This window comes from Hemitrygon akajei, chromosome 1 (genome assembly GCF_048418815.1).
Source record: "Hemitrygon akajei chromosome 1, sHemAka1.3, whole genome shotgun sequence".
Taxonomy (NCBI): Eukaryota; Metazoa; Chordata; class Chondrichthyes; order Myliobatiformes; family Dasyatidae; genus Hemitrygon; species Hemitrygon akajei.
In genome coordinates, this window is record NC_133124.1 from 101,841,780 (window position 1) to 101,859,082 (window position 17,303).

The window sequence follows — 17,303 nt, forward strand, 5'->3', positions numbered from 1 at the left end:
ATGAGTTGGAACTTCTTAGATGGAATATCACTTGAAATATGATTGGATTCAACAATAACCTCAGTTATCCAACTCTAAACTATGGTATATAACCATATAACCATTACAGCACGGAAACAGGCCATCTCGGCCCTTCTACTCCATGCCGAACACTTACTCTCACCTAGTCCCACCTACCTGCACTCAGTCCATAACCCTCCATTCATTTCCTGTCCATATACCTATCCAATTATTTTTAAATGACAAAATCGAACCTGCCTCTACCACTTCTACTGGAAGCTCGTTCCACACAGTTACCACTCTTTAAGTAAAGAAGTTCCTCCTCGTGTTACCCATAAACTTTTGCCCCTTAACTCTCAACTCATGTCCTCTTGTTTGAATCTCCCCTACTCTCAATGGAAAAAGCCTATCCACAACAACTCTGTCTATCCCCCTCATAATTTTAAATACCTCTATCAAGTACCCCCTCAATCTTCTATGCTCCAAAGAATAAAGACCTAACTTGCTCAACCTTTCTCTGTAACTTAGGTGCTGAAACCCAGGTAACATTCTAATAAATCTCCTCTGTACTCTCTCTATTTTGTTGACATCTTTCCTATAATTCGGTGACCAGAACTGTACACAATACTCCAAATTTGGCCTCACCAATGCTTTGTACAATTTTAACATTACATCCCAACTCCTAAACTCAATACTCTGATTTATAAAGGCCAGCATACCAAAACCTTTCTTCACCACCCTATCCACATGAGATTCCACCTTCAGGGAACTATGCACCATTATTCCTAGATCACTCTGTTCTACTGCATTCCTCAATGCCCTACCATTTACCATGTATGTCCTATTTTGATTAGTCCTACCAAAATGTAGCACCTCACACTTATCAGCATTAAACTCCATCTGCCATCTTTCAGCCCACTCTTCTAACTGGCCTAAATCTCTCTGCAAGCTTTGAAAACCTATTTCATTATCCACAATGCCACCTATCTTAGTCTCACCTGCATACTTACTAATCCAATTTATCACCCCATCATCCAGATCATTAATGTATATGACAAACAACATTGGACCCAGCACAGATCCCTGAGGCACACCACTAGGCACTGTTCTCCAATCTGACAAACACCACTACTCTCTGGCATCTCCCATCCAGCCACTGTTGAATCCATTTTACTACTTCAATATTAATACCTAACGTTTGAACCTTCCTAACTAACCTTCCGTGCGGAACCTTGTCAAAGGCCTTACTGAAGTCCATATAGACAACATCCACTGCTTTACCCTCGTCAACTTTCCTACTAACCTCTTCAAAAAATTCAATAAGGTGTGTGTGTGTATATAAAAATGGTACATGATGATACATATCATAGAGCTCATGAGAGGGAACCTGCTCTGAGACGCTACATTAAAATGTGTGGCCCAAGCTCCTGACAGGGCCAGGCTTCAATTGACAGATGCAGGGTAAACCTACACGACCCACAAAGAACACCCAGCAATTTAATAATTTAGTTCAGAATAACTTGAAAAAATACACGCCATTAGGGATTAAGATAAGGTGGTATTAGAGTCACGGTCTGATGTTTTCTTACATATTAAAATAACAAGATAAACTAAATATCAAAATACTAACAGCACTTAATAAACAGAGCAACGGTCTCCTTCCATTGAGATTTTAAAACAAATTATTAAGTTACCTTCTGCTTAAGGAAGACAATATATATAGGTTGGAAATTTGTATGGTAGTTGGAAGGGAAATTTTGGATCTGGATATTTTGTTTCTAGTCTCTAATCATTTCATTCAGTATCAGACTACCGTAATTGATATCAATTTTCTGCAAGTGTGCTACTGATATTAAAACATTCAACATCGACTGGTCCACTAATATTTTAGAAGGAAATAGCATGTTTTGATGAGGCTACAGAAGTGAGTTCTACCATTTAGTGGTCAAAATCTTTACCAAAAATGGTTAAAGTGATAGCAATTTTTTAGAATAAGGTGCAGAAATTGTAGCATAATTAACTGTGAATGCCGAATAGCACTTGACTGTAAATTCAAATTGCTCAATGCCAAAATTAACTTTAAATCGTAAATTGTAATGGCATTTTTAGATATTCTATTAGAATCCCTAAATTATTGTTGTTTTCGCTAACATCTTAAGCCACATAGAAAACAATTCTCACTATTGTTTTTTTAATACAGAAACCTCCCCACATGTTTATATTTTTAATTCCTAATGTGAACTGATGTATACCCATCCTTCAAACCAACAGTGTTTGTTTGCAAACCTATCATCTGTAAACACACAGAACTAAATAAATTGGAATCAGCAGGAAAATCCTTATTTAAATACCATGTTGTCTTCTTCTACAACAGGATGGTGTATGTTCAGGATTCCATGAGGTGCTTAACTAGAAATATTTTGAAGGAGTGTTCAGGAAACTTGTCTGGAGGTTGTCAATATAAGAATGGATACATGGGGATAGTCACTCAGGTAATTATTGATTAATATGAATTGGTTACCTCATTTACTTTTGGTAAGATATTTGCCCGCTCACATGTAGCTTCTACAGGGTCAACCAAAGGTGTTCCTGTCTTTTTTTAAACTTATTTTTGTGATTGCAAAACCCTGCTGGACATTAAGAACTTAAAGTACTGCGGGTCTACACCATCAGCGAGTTGCTCATTGCAATTGCGACAGAGAGGTGATGGTGTGCAAACAAAGTGTTTAGTCCAACAGCGAGTGATCATCTTAGTCACTCATCTTGTGACTGCAAGACCCTATTGGACGTAGGTGGTGTGAAAGTCCAATTCATTGCTTTATTAGCAAACGAGGGGGTGGGCGGCAGGGGAACTGCATGGCCTTGGCCATAGCAAGAACTAGCCCTCAAGCCATGGTGTCGCATGTTTGGAGCCGCTCAGGCCAAGGCATCAGAGTTGGGTGCTCCACTGGAATGCCGGAGGTGGTGAGGCACTGAGTCCATGCTGGAGTCGGTGCTGTCACCCAGTGTTCACTTGGCAGAAAACAAGCAGACTGCTGCAACATTCGTGGACTCACGGACTTCAACTATATTTTTTCGCCTCACTATATTTTGCAGGAATCTTATACATTCTCGCTATCTTACATATGCCCCCTGTTTTACATGTGCCTTGTGCTGCGTATCGCTGTTGGTACTGTGTTTTGCACTTAGGCCCTGCAGTAACATTGTTTATTTTGGTTGTATTCATGGGTGTTCATGTATAATTGAATGACACTTAACCTTGAACAAACTTTACATGATATAACGATACAGCGGCTTCAAACTTTTCAGATGCATTAGTTCACATGCCAATGATATAGCACATTATTTCACTGCCATTTATTTCATCTTGCCAGCAGACTTGTTTATAACTCAGAAAGGATGAAGAAAAGAAAATCTTGTGCAATCTACAAAATTGGGTTGAATCCATCCCTGAGTCAGGGCAGTAAATTTCAGCTCATGAAACTCAGTTCACAATATTGCTCAAGCTACATGAACATATAGAGGAATCACTTAAATTTCTGTGGTGAGTTCTGCATCTCTTGTTGTGAATGCCATAATTAAGAAGACAGCATGTTTCTTTGGTTAGTCGAGAAGCACAAAGCATATATGCCTTCTTGTTCAGATGACATCAAATGGAGTACTTCATGCTAAAAGCATTTTAAATAAAATGAGTGGTCCTCTGAAGTGAAAGGAAACGTCAGATGCAAGAAGTGTGCACTTTTGGCATGAAACAATGTCCATTGTTGTGATTCTTTGATGAAAATTTGCTCCTTTAATTCTTGCATAAAGAGACACTGTGTCATCGAACATTCATCAAGTGTTCCAAGCATTGAAAGCACAACTCTCAAAGATTAAGTGGTGTTTTTCTTAGCCTACTGACTCCCAGTAGATGAGAGCTGTTTCCCATGAATCCTCTAACCAGTTAGGAATTGAGAAAAACTGCCAGTTTTCCCATCCCATTCCCTCAATAAAAGAACATTTTAATTCCAAGTATGCCTTTGCTAAAGATGAGCTATTTGCAATTATCCTATAAAGAAGAATGTACACAGTTTGACATTTACCGAAAGCTGAGATAATAATGCAAATCTATATCTACCTCATCAAGTTGTAAAACAGGGTCTGAAGTCTCCCGTAAAGGGTCTTTAAAATAATTAAAGATGCATTCTCGAACTTTGTTAGTGTCATTTGCCCAACTTTCCTAAGGAAACAAGAGCACATAATTAATGAAGTCTCATTCCAGATCTATAAATAAAAATGCAATTAAATTAATGTAATCCATGTAGTAATGTATTAAATCAATGCATTTGAACAAATTAGGTACTTACCAATTGTAAGGATTATAATTTGAAATTAAAAATTTATCCTGCACATGCTGCTAACATTTTTTTAAATATTCACTTCTAATAACTTCAAACCATATTAATTTTTTCCCATTTACCATCAGAAAGTAGAATTCCAAAACTCCACACGTTTGGTCATTCAATTCTAAATACTTTCATTTCAATAGCTCAAACTTTTGTTTTCCAATCACTGCTTTATTTGATTCTCAGAAAGAAAAATTGACCAAGCAAAGCCAATGATAAGTCATCAATTAGTAAATGCCACCTGCTATTGGGTGCTTTGACTTGAGGGAATTCACTCCCTCAACATCTTTTTCTCTCCTCCTCAACTGAACTCCTTGGCCACCTATCCAAACATCACCTTTGACGTGATGTTAACTATTGTCTACTCTCCCACTGAGGAATTTTATTACCTTAATAGGACGATCAAGGAAGTTATAACTGGGGTTGTCAAAGTCAGTCAAGTTGATAGTCATACGCACAAGTACATGTATGCACAGGGCAATCAAATTCCTACTCAGTGGCGCAAGATTCATAAGAAAAGTATAAATTAAACATAAACTATACACAATTTTAACAAGAAAGATCAATGTGAGAATTTTTATAGAAGTCCATTGTAGTGCAAAATAGTTAAAATGGTCATAATATTGTTATACTAATTAGGGTTGTGCAAGTTGGTTCAAACCCCAAATGAATGAAGGGAAGAGTAGCTTTCCTTCAACTGCTGGTGTTGGACTTCAGGCTTCTAAACCGCCTACCATTGTATCAAGAAAGTTGTTATTGTTACCGTGTAAAATGTGAAAAGTATTCCCTCGGTTTTCACTAGCCCAAAACCCACTCTCGACGCACCCCTAAAAACTAGGTTTTGGTATTATGAACCTTAAAATCAAAGTAATTGGCCTAAATCATATTGCAGGGCCCAATATCTAGTGCTACATAAAATAGTGCCATTTAGTATATAAACCCCCCAGCGTGCCAATGGCTCTCTAAACAATTATGATTCCAAAATGATAAAATGGCAGAGATCCATGCTAAGTTGGTTTGCTGGATTCACTGTCAAACCTGCTGTAATGGCCAAGATACTTCAAAGACTTGTGTTTTATTTAATAATCCCTTTCACAACCTTGGAACCTTTGCAGACAATGAAGTATTCTGAGGTGCATTAGAGCACAGAACATAGAACAGTGTGCACAGTACAGGTCTGTCAGCTCAAGGTGTTGTGCCAATCAATATAAACCTACTCCATAATCAACCTAACCCTTATCCCCTCCATAGCGCATTACTTTCCATTTTTCCTACATCTAAGAGTCTCTTAAATGTTCCAATCGAATCAGTCTCTTCTACAAATTCCAGCAGTGTATTCCAGGCATTAATCGATATAAAGTAAGAATAATCCATCTTCAGGTTGCTTACCTTTTGATCATATTGCAAAAACTTCTGGAAATCAAACAGTGTTATTTGGCAGAGTTCAGGCCTCTCCATATTCCTGTGTGCAATAAAAAGGCCAAACATGAGCAAAAATTTACATTATGAATAGCACTATTTGACAAAAAAACATAAAATGTCAGGAAAACTTAGCATATCAGGCAGCATCTATAGAGAGAGGGGCAGTTAACAAGGTATACCTCCTTACTAAAGATATCGTGGCAAGTTTGATCATATTTTTTAGTTATGATTTTAGAAAGGAAACATAGCAACTTTTGTTGTTCCCAGAAACAACAGCAGAATACTGATCCAATAAATTGACTCATTCATTTTTTAGTACAGGATAATTTTTGATTACAAGATTTTTGATCAGGAAATCCTTACTCTTCAGAGTGTCCCATGAGCTCTTCTACAATAATCTGAGAAATTGGAAAGAGTTTCACTTTAACTTTTAAGCTGTAGCACTAATTATTTCCACATGGCAATGTCAGCCTTGCTCTGTGCTCTATATATTTATCAATGATTCAACAGTTACGATTTTTCTAAAAGACCTACGCCAAAAAATGTATTAGCAGAAAGAAATCACAATAAAACACAAGGATGACCGATCATATCTAATTTCATTCTAGGCTTAAGAAAATGAGAATTAGTTTGTCATTTTTAAAAATAAATTTATTTTTACATGGAGTAAAAGTAGAAAGTGAAAATTAAAAAAAAACTCAGGATAAGGCAATGAATATTTCCTTACCTTAGAGGAAAAGACAGCTCCAGCTGCTCAATTACCTGTACACCAAAAACAAAACAACAGGTATTTAGAAATAAGTGTGATGTAATCAAGCCATGACTTATTAACTACTGAACTTCTGGGAGAATTTAATTGATATAACTCTATGGATTTGTGCAAACAATGGATAACCAGGGGTGATTAATAAAGATATGTACAAACTTATAAATCTCAAATTTTGGCAGCAATTCACCAGTATGTTCTCACGTGTGCTGCACCACTTGAATACAAAGTTGTGGCAATACTTCACCACTTATGCTGGGAGCTTGTGTAACCAATCAGACCAAGGTAGGATCTAAGAGGAAGAGCTACAAAGGGCAAAGGTAACTTTTAGTTAATATGTTTTGGTGGCTTCAATTTACTTTTAAAGCAATTAAAATTTAAATATTTTCAAAAAAATACTTAATTTTCAAGTACTTTGAAAGCATTTATGCTTATTGAAAAATAATAATTAAAATATCTTTCAAAAGTTCAGAGATTTCTGAAAGGTCAGTTATTTAAATTCAGCTTCTCTCTCCCCAGATGCTGCATGACTTGCTGAGTATTTCCAGCATTTTCTATTTTATTTGCTAAACATTTAGCGTTTTGATAGCTTTGAAAGTCAGCCAAGCTAGCGAGTCCTTTCTTGGCATTAGCATGCTTGAGATTTGTTCTCATTGTGCCCTTCACCAACCACCCTCCCCCCAAGTCCACCTACCCTACCAAGTAGCTGATTTACATCCCTGAACCCCCAGCCACAGACAGGATCTTGTCACTGAAGTTGCAGTCAACTTTATTCAGAAAACTAGCCACAAGGTACTGACACCATAAGAATTCAGTGGGGATCAGAATGTATCTGCTAATGTTTATTGCAGCTATGAAGTCAAGTCATTTTAAGGAACTCTGGGACAGAAATGGGCTATTTAGTCTCTCCGACTTCTTCCACTATTCAATAAACTAGTGCCTACTCTGTGACTTAATTCCACATCGCCATCATTTTTTCTGTTTCTTCAATAACTCTGTTTAACAGGAATTATTCAGTCGTAGTTTTGAAATAATAGTTAACATTTTTTGCAGAAATGTCTGTCTGGCAAATGGTTTCATAACCTCATTCCAAAAAGACTTGTCTTTGACATTCTATATAACCTCCTTTTCTGGAGTCACCTACAAGCAGATAAAACTCTCAAAGTTCAAAGTGAATTTATTATTGAATTCCATATACAATACTAAATTCAACCCAGAGATTTGTTTTCCTGTGGACATACACAGTAAATCCAACAAACATGATTGAATCAATGAAAGACCACACCCAACAAAAAAGACAAATAGCCAATGCACAAAAGACAACAAATTGTGCAAATACAGAGTGAGAGAAAACAATAATAATAAAAACAATAATAATCATAATAATAACTAAGCAATAAGAATCAAGAACATGAGATAAAGTGTCCTTCAAAGTGAGTCGATAGGTTGTGGGAACAGTTCAAAGATGGGGTGAGTTAAGTTGAGTGAAGTTATCCCCACTGGTTCAAGAGCCTGATTGTTTAGGGGTAAAAACTATTTCTGAACCTGGTGGTCTGGGTTCTGAGGCTCCTGTACCTTCTTTGTGATGGCAGCGTCAAGAAGGGGGCACAACCTGGGTGGCGGGAGCCCTCAATGATGGATACTGCTTTTCTGCGACAACACTCTGATTAGATGTGCTCAATGGTGGGGAGGGCTTTACCTGTAATGGACTGAGATGCATCCACTACTTCTTTGTAGGATTTTCCAAACAAGGGCACTGGTGTTTCCATACCAGGCTGCGATGTAACCAGTTAATATACTCTCAACAACACAGCTACAGAAGTTTGTCAAAGTTTTCGATATCTTGCCAAATCTTCACGTAGAATATTTACAGAAGGTGATGTAATCAAGCCAGGGTTTGATTATATGAAGTATCTCAACAATCAATAAACATTCTGTGCTGCATTGCTTCCAAAGCAAACATATACATCCTTTTTGCAGTGTCTAGAAATACTTACATAACTAACTATAGCCTTGCACAGTGGTGACATTAGTTTATATCCTTATGTCCTAGTCCTCCAGCTTTCAGTAACGTTAGTGATCATTTTGTTTAATTGCCCAAGGTATCTTAATAATTCATCTGGTTTGGAACCTAAGTCTCTTTTGGATCCCATTCTTATGGATTTCATCATCTAAGAAGAACCCAGATATATCTTTTTAGGGTCCAAATGGGTAACTTCAGCTTCATAGAAATAAATTTGTCACATATCTCCCTACTTAGTTAATTGATTAATTTCCCCTAAAGGCCCAATTTCATTTACTGTACATGCAGCTAGTAGGCTACATTGTCAAACTGGCATTCTGAAGAAGTTACCAGTTGGGGAGAGCTGATTAACCTACTTCAACCTTCAACAGGGCAGGAGTCTGGGCTTGCAGAAGTGGAAAGTGATCCCACACATCAGCAGCCGTGCAAAAACAAAAGATGACATCAGTCTGAGCTTCTGGTGTTTCCTTATGGCCTGCAGGGTAGGTCACTCAACGTCAATAGAAATTGGAGGCACAGAATTTCAGATGAGAGAGTCAAGTGATGCTAACAGCACTTGCTGCTGATCGCTCTTGTGTGCTCTTATCCTCTCTGGCATTGGTCACTATCAAATACCAGCTCATAATGATTTTTGGCATCCTGCAGTTAGAATATCACCAAGTTGACTAATACTGTAAGAATTACTCACACACAACAAGCCAGGAAAGAAAAAGCTAAACTATATAATTGTCTAAAAATTAAGATAGAAAAATAAACCTTAATATGAAATAGACTGTTTCAATGGTGCATTAATGTCCACCAAATTAAATAGCCATATTTAACATTGCAACTCACTTCCCAAATTATAGAAAATAACAGGCCTAAGATTTACCATAGGTAATAGGAGCAAAATGTGTAGTAGGGAAATTGCTTTGTTAAAAGAAAATAAAGATTGTCAACAGATCAAGGATTATTGGATTGTTTATTGTAGAGGGTAGCGAACTGCATATAATGATAGAAAACAATAGTGAATATGTATTCTAGTAAAATAGTTATGTAATTATTTTATAAAGAAGAAACTGCATGAAGTATAGTAAATTTCATATTCATTGATCAGTACATCAATTTTGCAGTTGATCCAACTTTTCAAGTAAATACTCACTGATTTTTGTGCGTCAAACATCAGGTTTCTGTAGAATTGAACAAAGTGTGCATAGTTTATATCCATCCTCGTGTCCAGTTCCTGTCAGGAAGATGAACAAAGAACAAGTACTATGAATCTATAGCCTGTCTCATATTCACCAGCAGAGGCACCATTGTGCTTAAAGATTACTGGAAAGAGCTGCAAATAATTTAGCTCATCCAATTTGATCTTTGCCTGCAGGCCAAGTACAAAATGCCTCTTCATGGATGCTCTCATTTTATTAAATCTAAAGATAAAATCTTTTTAAAAATTACTGATCCCAGATCTTATACAGCAAATGCTTCAGGGTATCACTGTATCATTACAATCCATATTATTGATTCTCATGCAATTATGTTCTGCACACGATATTCCCAGAGTTTCAAATGTACTGGATTCACGGTGAGCCAGAGAATTTGAGCTGTTTGCATGTGTTACAATAACCTTCAGTTCCCTAAAGAACAAGCCCTTCAGCTTGCTGTGACTTTTTAGAAGTAAAAAAAAGTTTTTTATGTTTCACTATCTCATACTGGAAATAGTTAGCAATTTGGCTTCAGCAAAGATAGTTTATTGATGATTGAGATGAAAGATCCAACCAACAACCTTCAGAGTGACTTTGTTTCCATCCACCTCAGTCTGGAATTCATAGACATTAAACCTTACCCAGACGCCAGTCACAACATTCAGGATAAAGCAGCCCACGTGACTGGTACCCCATCCACCGTCCCGAAAGTTCACTCTCTCGGCCATCAGAGCACAGCGTGTGCACTGCGTACCATCTCCAATCCGAACAGCTGTTATCAGATCATAGAGTACTACAGCACAGACGCTGAGCCTTCAGCTGATCTGCCTAGTCCCATCTATCTGCACCCGACACTATCCTTCCAAATCTCTCTCATCCATGTACCTATCCAAGCTACTCTTACAGTAAGTGTAATCATTGACCCCATATCCACCACTTATGTGGGCAGCTTGTTATACATTTGCACCAGCCTCTGAATGAAGACATTTCTCCTCAGATTCCCCTTGGACCTTCCAATATTTACTCTAAAATTATAGCCTCCTAGTTCTAGTCTCACCCAACCTGATGGGAGAAAATCCAGAATGGATTCACCCTATTTGTACCCCTATCTATAATTTTGTTACTCCCACCACACATCCCAATTTCAAGCCACCTTTCATGAACTCTGATAAGGTACCTTCACCAGAGAGTGAGACTGCCTCACTCCACCAAGAGTTCACTTAGCTTTACCAAGTGATAATGAGACTACACTGTGTGTAGCTTCAATCCTCTCACCTAAGAAAGGAGTACAGTGAAGATTCCTGAGAGGCAGGACAACTGTATGAGGAGAGATTAATTTGACCAGAGGAAAGTTTGCATTCAATACAGCTTAAAAGAATGAAACTTACAAAATTCTGACAGATTCAGACAGACTGGATGTGAAAAAGATGTTTACCCTGACTGCAGAGTTTGGAACAATAAGTGATTGTCTTGGGGCAAAGGATCTAGGACTGACATCCGGTTAAAACTCTTCCCTAAGAAGGTGGTGAATCCATGGAATTCATCACCATTGAAGCTGTAGAGAACAAGTTTCTGAATATTTTTAAGAAGAACCTGAATAAACTTCTACAGAAGGCATCAAGGGAAAGAATAAGAGTGGATTAATGAAATGGTTAATCAGTAATAATGATATAATACTGAATAGCACAGCACACTTAAAAGTTTGAATGGCCCCAGTCTTGTTCTTGCTTTCTTCTTCTCTGCAGTTAAAAACAAATCTAGAGATACTGTAGGAGAGAGTATGAACTCAGCTCTATTCAAATCGGCATCTGTTCTTTCAACTTTCTCTTTTCAAGTTATGTTAAAACAATAACACAACGAACACATCTCAAAACCTGGTGCCATCAGCAGTGACACACTGGAATCCAATTTCCTCAAATTGCCCTGTGGAAGTATAGAATTTACTTTACATTGCTGCTAAGGTTTCAATGTTTTGTCAGCATTCAGTAGCAGTTATGGCCATTCTATGCCCAACTTCTATTTCCTACATGGCAAAATCTATAAAATGGATTCGTTGGATTTGAGAGTGTTTTTGTGTCATTGTCTTAACTTGGGAAGAGAAGGTTGAACGACAAACTACGGAGTTCGCACTCTCTCTCATAAGAAGAGTGTATAGCAGTGAGGAGAAATGGTACAGGCATCATGGGTTTCATGTGCATTATGGCAAGGAAGTTAAAACAATGGGAATGATCAGAGATTACAATAGAATGTTAGTACTGGGAGATTTACATGGTTCTTTCTGCCACAAGGGAACTGCAGTAATGCATAATATCTTGGCAACCATTATCCAATGGCAAGCTGACATAATGACAGAATGGCATAAAGAATAAATGAAAGGCCTTTGTTTATGTTAATAGCTTATCATATCCTCAAGATATCCCAAAAAAGAACTACATCTGAAATATGGGAAGTGTTACATCAAACAACTTGCACGCAATAACTCTCATAAAAATACTTAATGAATGGACACTTAATCAGTGTAGAGTCAGTTTGACTGAGAAAACAATGTCGTTCAAGGAAAACTGCCTCCTGTCCTCAAATAGTGCAATGTGATCTTTTGCAATACCTAAGCAAGCAGAATAAAAGTTATGAAGTCTCACTGATATCCCCAAAATTCAGTTCCTTTTTTTATGAAATCACGAACGCATGAGATTCTGCAGATGCAGGAAATCCGGAGTAACACACACAAGTGCTGGAGGAAAAGCAGATCTGACATCATCTATAGAGAGGAATAACGAGTCAAAGTTTTCATCAGGGTATCGACTCCTTATTTCTCTCCATTGATGCTGCCTGACCTGCTGGTTCCTCCAGCATTTTGTTTGTGTAACTTTGTTATGAACTGTTCAGTAGACCTGGGAAATATCCCTCATTTAACAGGTTGCCTATTCATGGTCCAGGATTTTAAAGGCACAGACATGCAGCATACACACACTCAAAACTGAACTGAACTTGTCATTATTATCAGGTTGGGTTATAACAAGATTCAAGGTTGTTTGTGATTTCTAGTACACAAGTATAAAGAAGAACAAAATAATTGTTACTCCAGATCAAAAAACACAAACAATAAAGAACCCAATAATAACTTAAAACGCACTAAATATAAACACTGAAGTTATCTTGGTAGAAATAGAATGATTGTATGTCCATAAATTGATGCTAAGCTGTACATAAGGTGACTGACAGAAAATAATAATTTAGTAGTGAGTTAGTGGGTGGAGGTGTTGATCAGCCTTCCTGCTTGGGGAAAGTAACTGTTATTGAGTCTGGTAGTCCTGGCATGGATGTTACATAGCCTCCTCTTTTATGGGCAGTCCATGAGCAGGGTGGGTGGGCTCCTTCACTGGCACTTTTCCTGCTCCTTTCTGTATATACTGTATGTCCTCAATGATGGGTGACCCAGTGCTGGTGAAGCATTGGACAGTTTTGACCATCCACTGTAGAGCCTTTCTGTCTGCCACAGGGCAATTTCCAAACCAAGCAGTGATGCAGTTTGTTAGGATGCTCTTTATCGTGCATCTGTAGAATGATGTGAGTATGAATGTGCAAGATCCAGTTCTCTTCAACCTCCTCAGAAAGCAGAAACCTTGATGAGCTTTCTTGACTGTGTAGGATGAGCTTTTGGGACCATGGGAGGTCACGTGTGATTTGCACATCCAGGAGTCTGAAACTGCTTGTAGTGCCGCCGATGTAAAAGGGGCTGTGATTGGTGCGAGTTCTCCTGAAGTTGATAACCATCTCCTTTGTCTTGTTGACATTAAGGAAGATGTTATTTGACTGACACCAGGGCCTCGAGCTCTTCCATCTCTTCTCTGTAAGCCATCTCATCATTGTTGTTGGTGATGAGCCCCACCACTGCTGTGCCTTTGGAGAACTTGACAATATGATTGCTGGAGTGGTCAGCTGTGCGGTCATGTGTGAGCAGAGTGCACAGCAAATGTGCTTGGCGCACAGCTCTAGGGGGCACCCCTTGAGAAGGCTGATGGGGAGGAAGGAACGGCTATGCATCCTGACTACCTCAGGTCTGTTCGTTAGGAAGTCCAACAACGGTGCATTTAGACCAAGAGATAGGAATTTGCTCACCAGAGTCTGCGGGGCAATAGTGTTGCATGCTAAACTGAAATCCAGAAACAGCATTCTGCTGTAAGTGTCCTCGTTTCCTGGGTGTGTCAGGGGCAGGTGCATGGCAGAAGGCATGGTGGTGACTGTCCAATGTGGCAGGAATGGAGTTTTGGATATGTGCCATTATCAGCTGCTCAAAGCACTTCACTAGGATGGGTGTCCATGCCACTGGACAGTTGTGCTATTAAATTCAATTCTACTGGAGCCCTGTTGGTAATGAACTCATTGCAATATGTGGGATTCTGAGGATGAGAGAAAGGGTAGGTATTTTGGGGAACCTTCATCTGGTGAGAAGGGAGGTCTTGAATCAGTAGGTGCAGTGTCAGAGTAATGAAATGAATCCTTTCTCTCAGAGGATTATAAGTCTTCAGAATTCTTTCTGAATTCCCCAGAAGCTATGAATGCTAAGTCATTAAATATAATCAGATTGATGCAGATAAATTTGACGGGATTCACAGGTTTATTAAGCCAGCCAAGAAAGTGCTGAGGCTAAAGGTTGGATTAGCCGTGATATTAATGATCATACAAATGAGTCCAAGATTGAACGGTATGTCACATGAAGAGCATTTGAAGGCTCTTGGCCTGTATTCACTCGAATTCAGAAGAATGAGGGGTGACCTCATTGAAACCTATAGAATGCTGAAAGGCCTTGATATAGTGGATGTGGAGAGGATGTTGAATGTGGTGGGAGAGTCTATGACCAGAGGACACTGCCTCAGAATAGAGGGGCATGCTTTTAGAACAGAGATGAGGAGGAATTTCTTTAGCCAGAGAGTGGTGAATCTATGGAATTCTGTGACAGCTATGGAGTCCAAGTCTTTGTGCATATTTAAGTTTGATTGATTGTTGATTGGTCAGGGCATGAAAGAATAAGGGGAGACGGCAGGAGATTGGGACTGAGAGGAAAACCGGACTAGTCATGATGAAATGGCTGAGCAGACCGAATGGCCTTAATTGGCTCCTATATCTTATGGTGTTAAAGAACTCTCCAGCAGGCTCAGTGAATTGAATGGCCTAATACATTTTATTAATGTTGTTATGTTTAGAAATGAATCAACTTCTCAGTAGAGGGCTTTTTCCTGAGGTAAGGGAAATAAGAGTTTTTGAAACTTGCTTGGGAGCTTCCTGATTTCAAAAGTTCAGTACAGCTGCACTAAATTGACAAGTCAAAGAGTCTGGTTTACTAGGAATTCTTTCATAATGATAATAAAACTGTTCTGTTTCCAATATTGCGACCACTATTGTGCATTCAGCATTTTGATATAAGTGTCCTTGTTTGCTAGGCGGGTCAGGGCCAGGTGCATGACAGATACTATGGCATCTATCGTAAAGCGGTTCTGTCAGTAAGCATAATATTAAATGTCAAAAATATAAAGCACATTTATAGGATTACATTAAGAGACACAGTTTCTGATAAATAGAACAAATTCAAAAGCAGTGGTTGAATTACTTTTACTTACCAACAACTTGTCTCTCAGGAACCGCATATTTGGAACTCTATAGTTGACTTGAGGAAGCATGGTCTTTAGATCCTTCACAGTGATACTGTTCAGAGGAAAGCATCAAATAGATTACTGAGCATAACTATATCAAACAAGAGTGAAGGAATGAATGAAAATTAGTAAAATTTAGTGAAAAACAGCAGAAAGAACATGAAAAAATAGAAGAGATAAATAAATGAAAGGGAGAGGGTTGGAATGAATTGATGTCCAAGGAAAGAATGAGCACAGTTAGGAGGACTAAGAGAAAGCAGAGAGGGGAGAAGGGAAAGGGTTATGGCAAGCATCAGTAAATGGCTCAAGGATGCAATGGGGAAACAGGAGAATTGACAATACATGAGGTTGAGGCAATAAAAAGTAAAACAGAAAGAGAAAACCTGTAGCTGACTTCATTATCATTAAAAGAAAGTTCCAGGGGAAGATTACTAAATGGCAGAGGTAGGACTGAATGAATATCATTCTAATGTGGGCCCTTGAACAAGCTCAATCATTCAATAAGATCATTGCTCATGCTTCAATACTTTATTGCCCAATCTCAGTATTATTGTATTTCCTCAATGCCTCAAAAGCTATTAATCGCAGCCTTGAATGTATGGAGGAACTGAGTACCCACAGCCTTTCCTATGGAGAATTCAAAATATTTTCAACCCACTGTAAAGAAATTTCTCCCAATCTCAGTTCTAATGATTTACCATTTATTCTGAGATCATACCTCTATTTATAAAAGTGGTATCCAATACAGAGAATAAAACTTCATCTTAGAACTTAACCTTATCTTCCTGCTCCTGGTTAAAATGTAAGATGCTGAATGAATTGAGAATTGTTCAAAAGCTTTTCAACCACCATACGTCAATCAAAATCCCTTACGGAGTCATTGGAAAGTGTTTCATTACATTTAGGGCCATAGATGAACTATCAGGGAAAAGAGGAGAGATGGCACACCACAAATTCTAATGATGTCATCTTAGGAATTACTGAGTTCATTTGTAAGAGGAAAGGAGATAATTTGTATCAGTGTATATTGCAATATCAAAATCAATTAATGTCAGATACTATGCCAGTCTTGCTGATTGGTATTGAAGTCAAAATGTAATGCCGATCAATGATACAAAGAAAATGGCACAAACAATCCAGTTTCAATAAAAGCATGTAAATATTGCCATCTTTCTCCAGTAAGTTCCTCATTATATGTAAAAGTGACAGTAAAATTATCAAACCATCATTTATACCCATTATGTCAGCTTTTCAATTCCTTAGCTAACAGTTTCAGATTCCTTAAACATGTTCTTAAAGATGTAAAAAAAGATAATGAATCTAAGAAAGAAAAACTAATAGCATGGCCTACTAAAATCAATACATTAATCATTTTGGGCTGACCCTCAGAGATTTGATTCCACTATAGTTCTGTGAAGTCAGCATGGGATGCAAAGAAGGGACAGGAGATTGGTGATGCATGGGTACTTTGTGAGATTGGGGGGGGGGGCTCCTTCTACCATTTACCTTGGACTTTCTTGTGCTCTCTCTCAATGAGCTTGAGGTTCTCAATTCCATCCTAGATGCCCCTTTCCCTGTTTTGAGCACTCACAATCCAGCAGTGAGTGCAGATGTTGCATCTTTTCTAAGCGCCTTTGAGAAAGCAGTAGCAAGTGCCAGGCACATGAATGACATGGCTGGTCGGCAAACGAGTGTAGTCAGAGCCTCAGCAGTGGTGGGAACCCTAGCCTGGGTGAGAATGATGACACTTGTTCATTTATCCATCCAATGAAGCTGCAGGACTTTGCAGAGATAATGTACCAATGGGTACTGCAGTAGCAACAAAGCAGTCCTGGGGAGATTCATCAGGCTAATTCTAGGGATGGAGTGTTG

The 17,303-nt window shown here is 38.4% G+C and overlaps 1 protein-coding gene across 2 annotated transcripts in view; it reads right to left on the minus strand.

Moving 5' to 3' along the window:
- Positions 1 to 17,303, minus strand: part of LOC140729142 (1-phosphatidylinositol 4,5-bisphosphate phosphodiesterase gamma-1-like) — a 254,092-nt gene that overhangs the window by 81,089 nt on the left and 155,700 nt on the right. For both annotated transcript variants that reach the window (XM_073048590.1, XM_073048598.1), the window contains exons 5-9: positions 15,399 to 15,483; positions 9,738 to 9,818; positions 6,535 to 6,569; positions 5,775 to 5,847; positions 4,118 to 4,219 (exon numbers count right to left, since the gene is read on the minus strand). In XM_073048590.1, the coding sequence (XP_072904691.1) occupies positions 4,118 to 4,219; positions 5,775 to 5,847; positions 6,535 to 6,569; positions 9,738 to 9,818; positions 15,399 to 15,483 (376 nt within the window). The remainder of the gene's footprint in view (positions 1 to 4,117; positions 4,220 to 5,774; positions 5,848 to 6,534; positions 6,570 to 9,737; positions 9,819 to 15,398; positions 15,484 to 17,303) is intronic.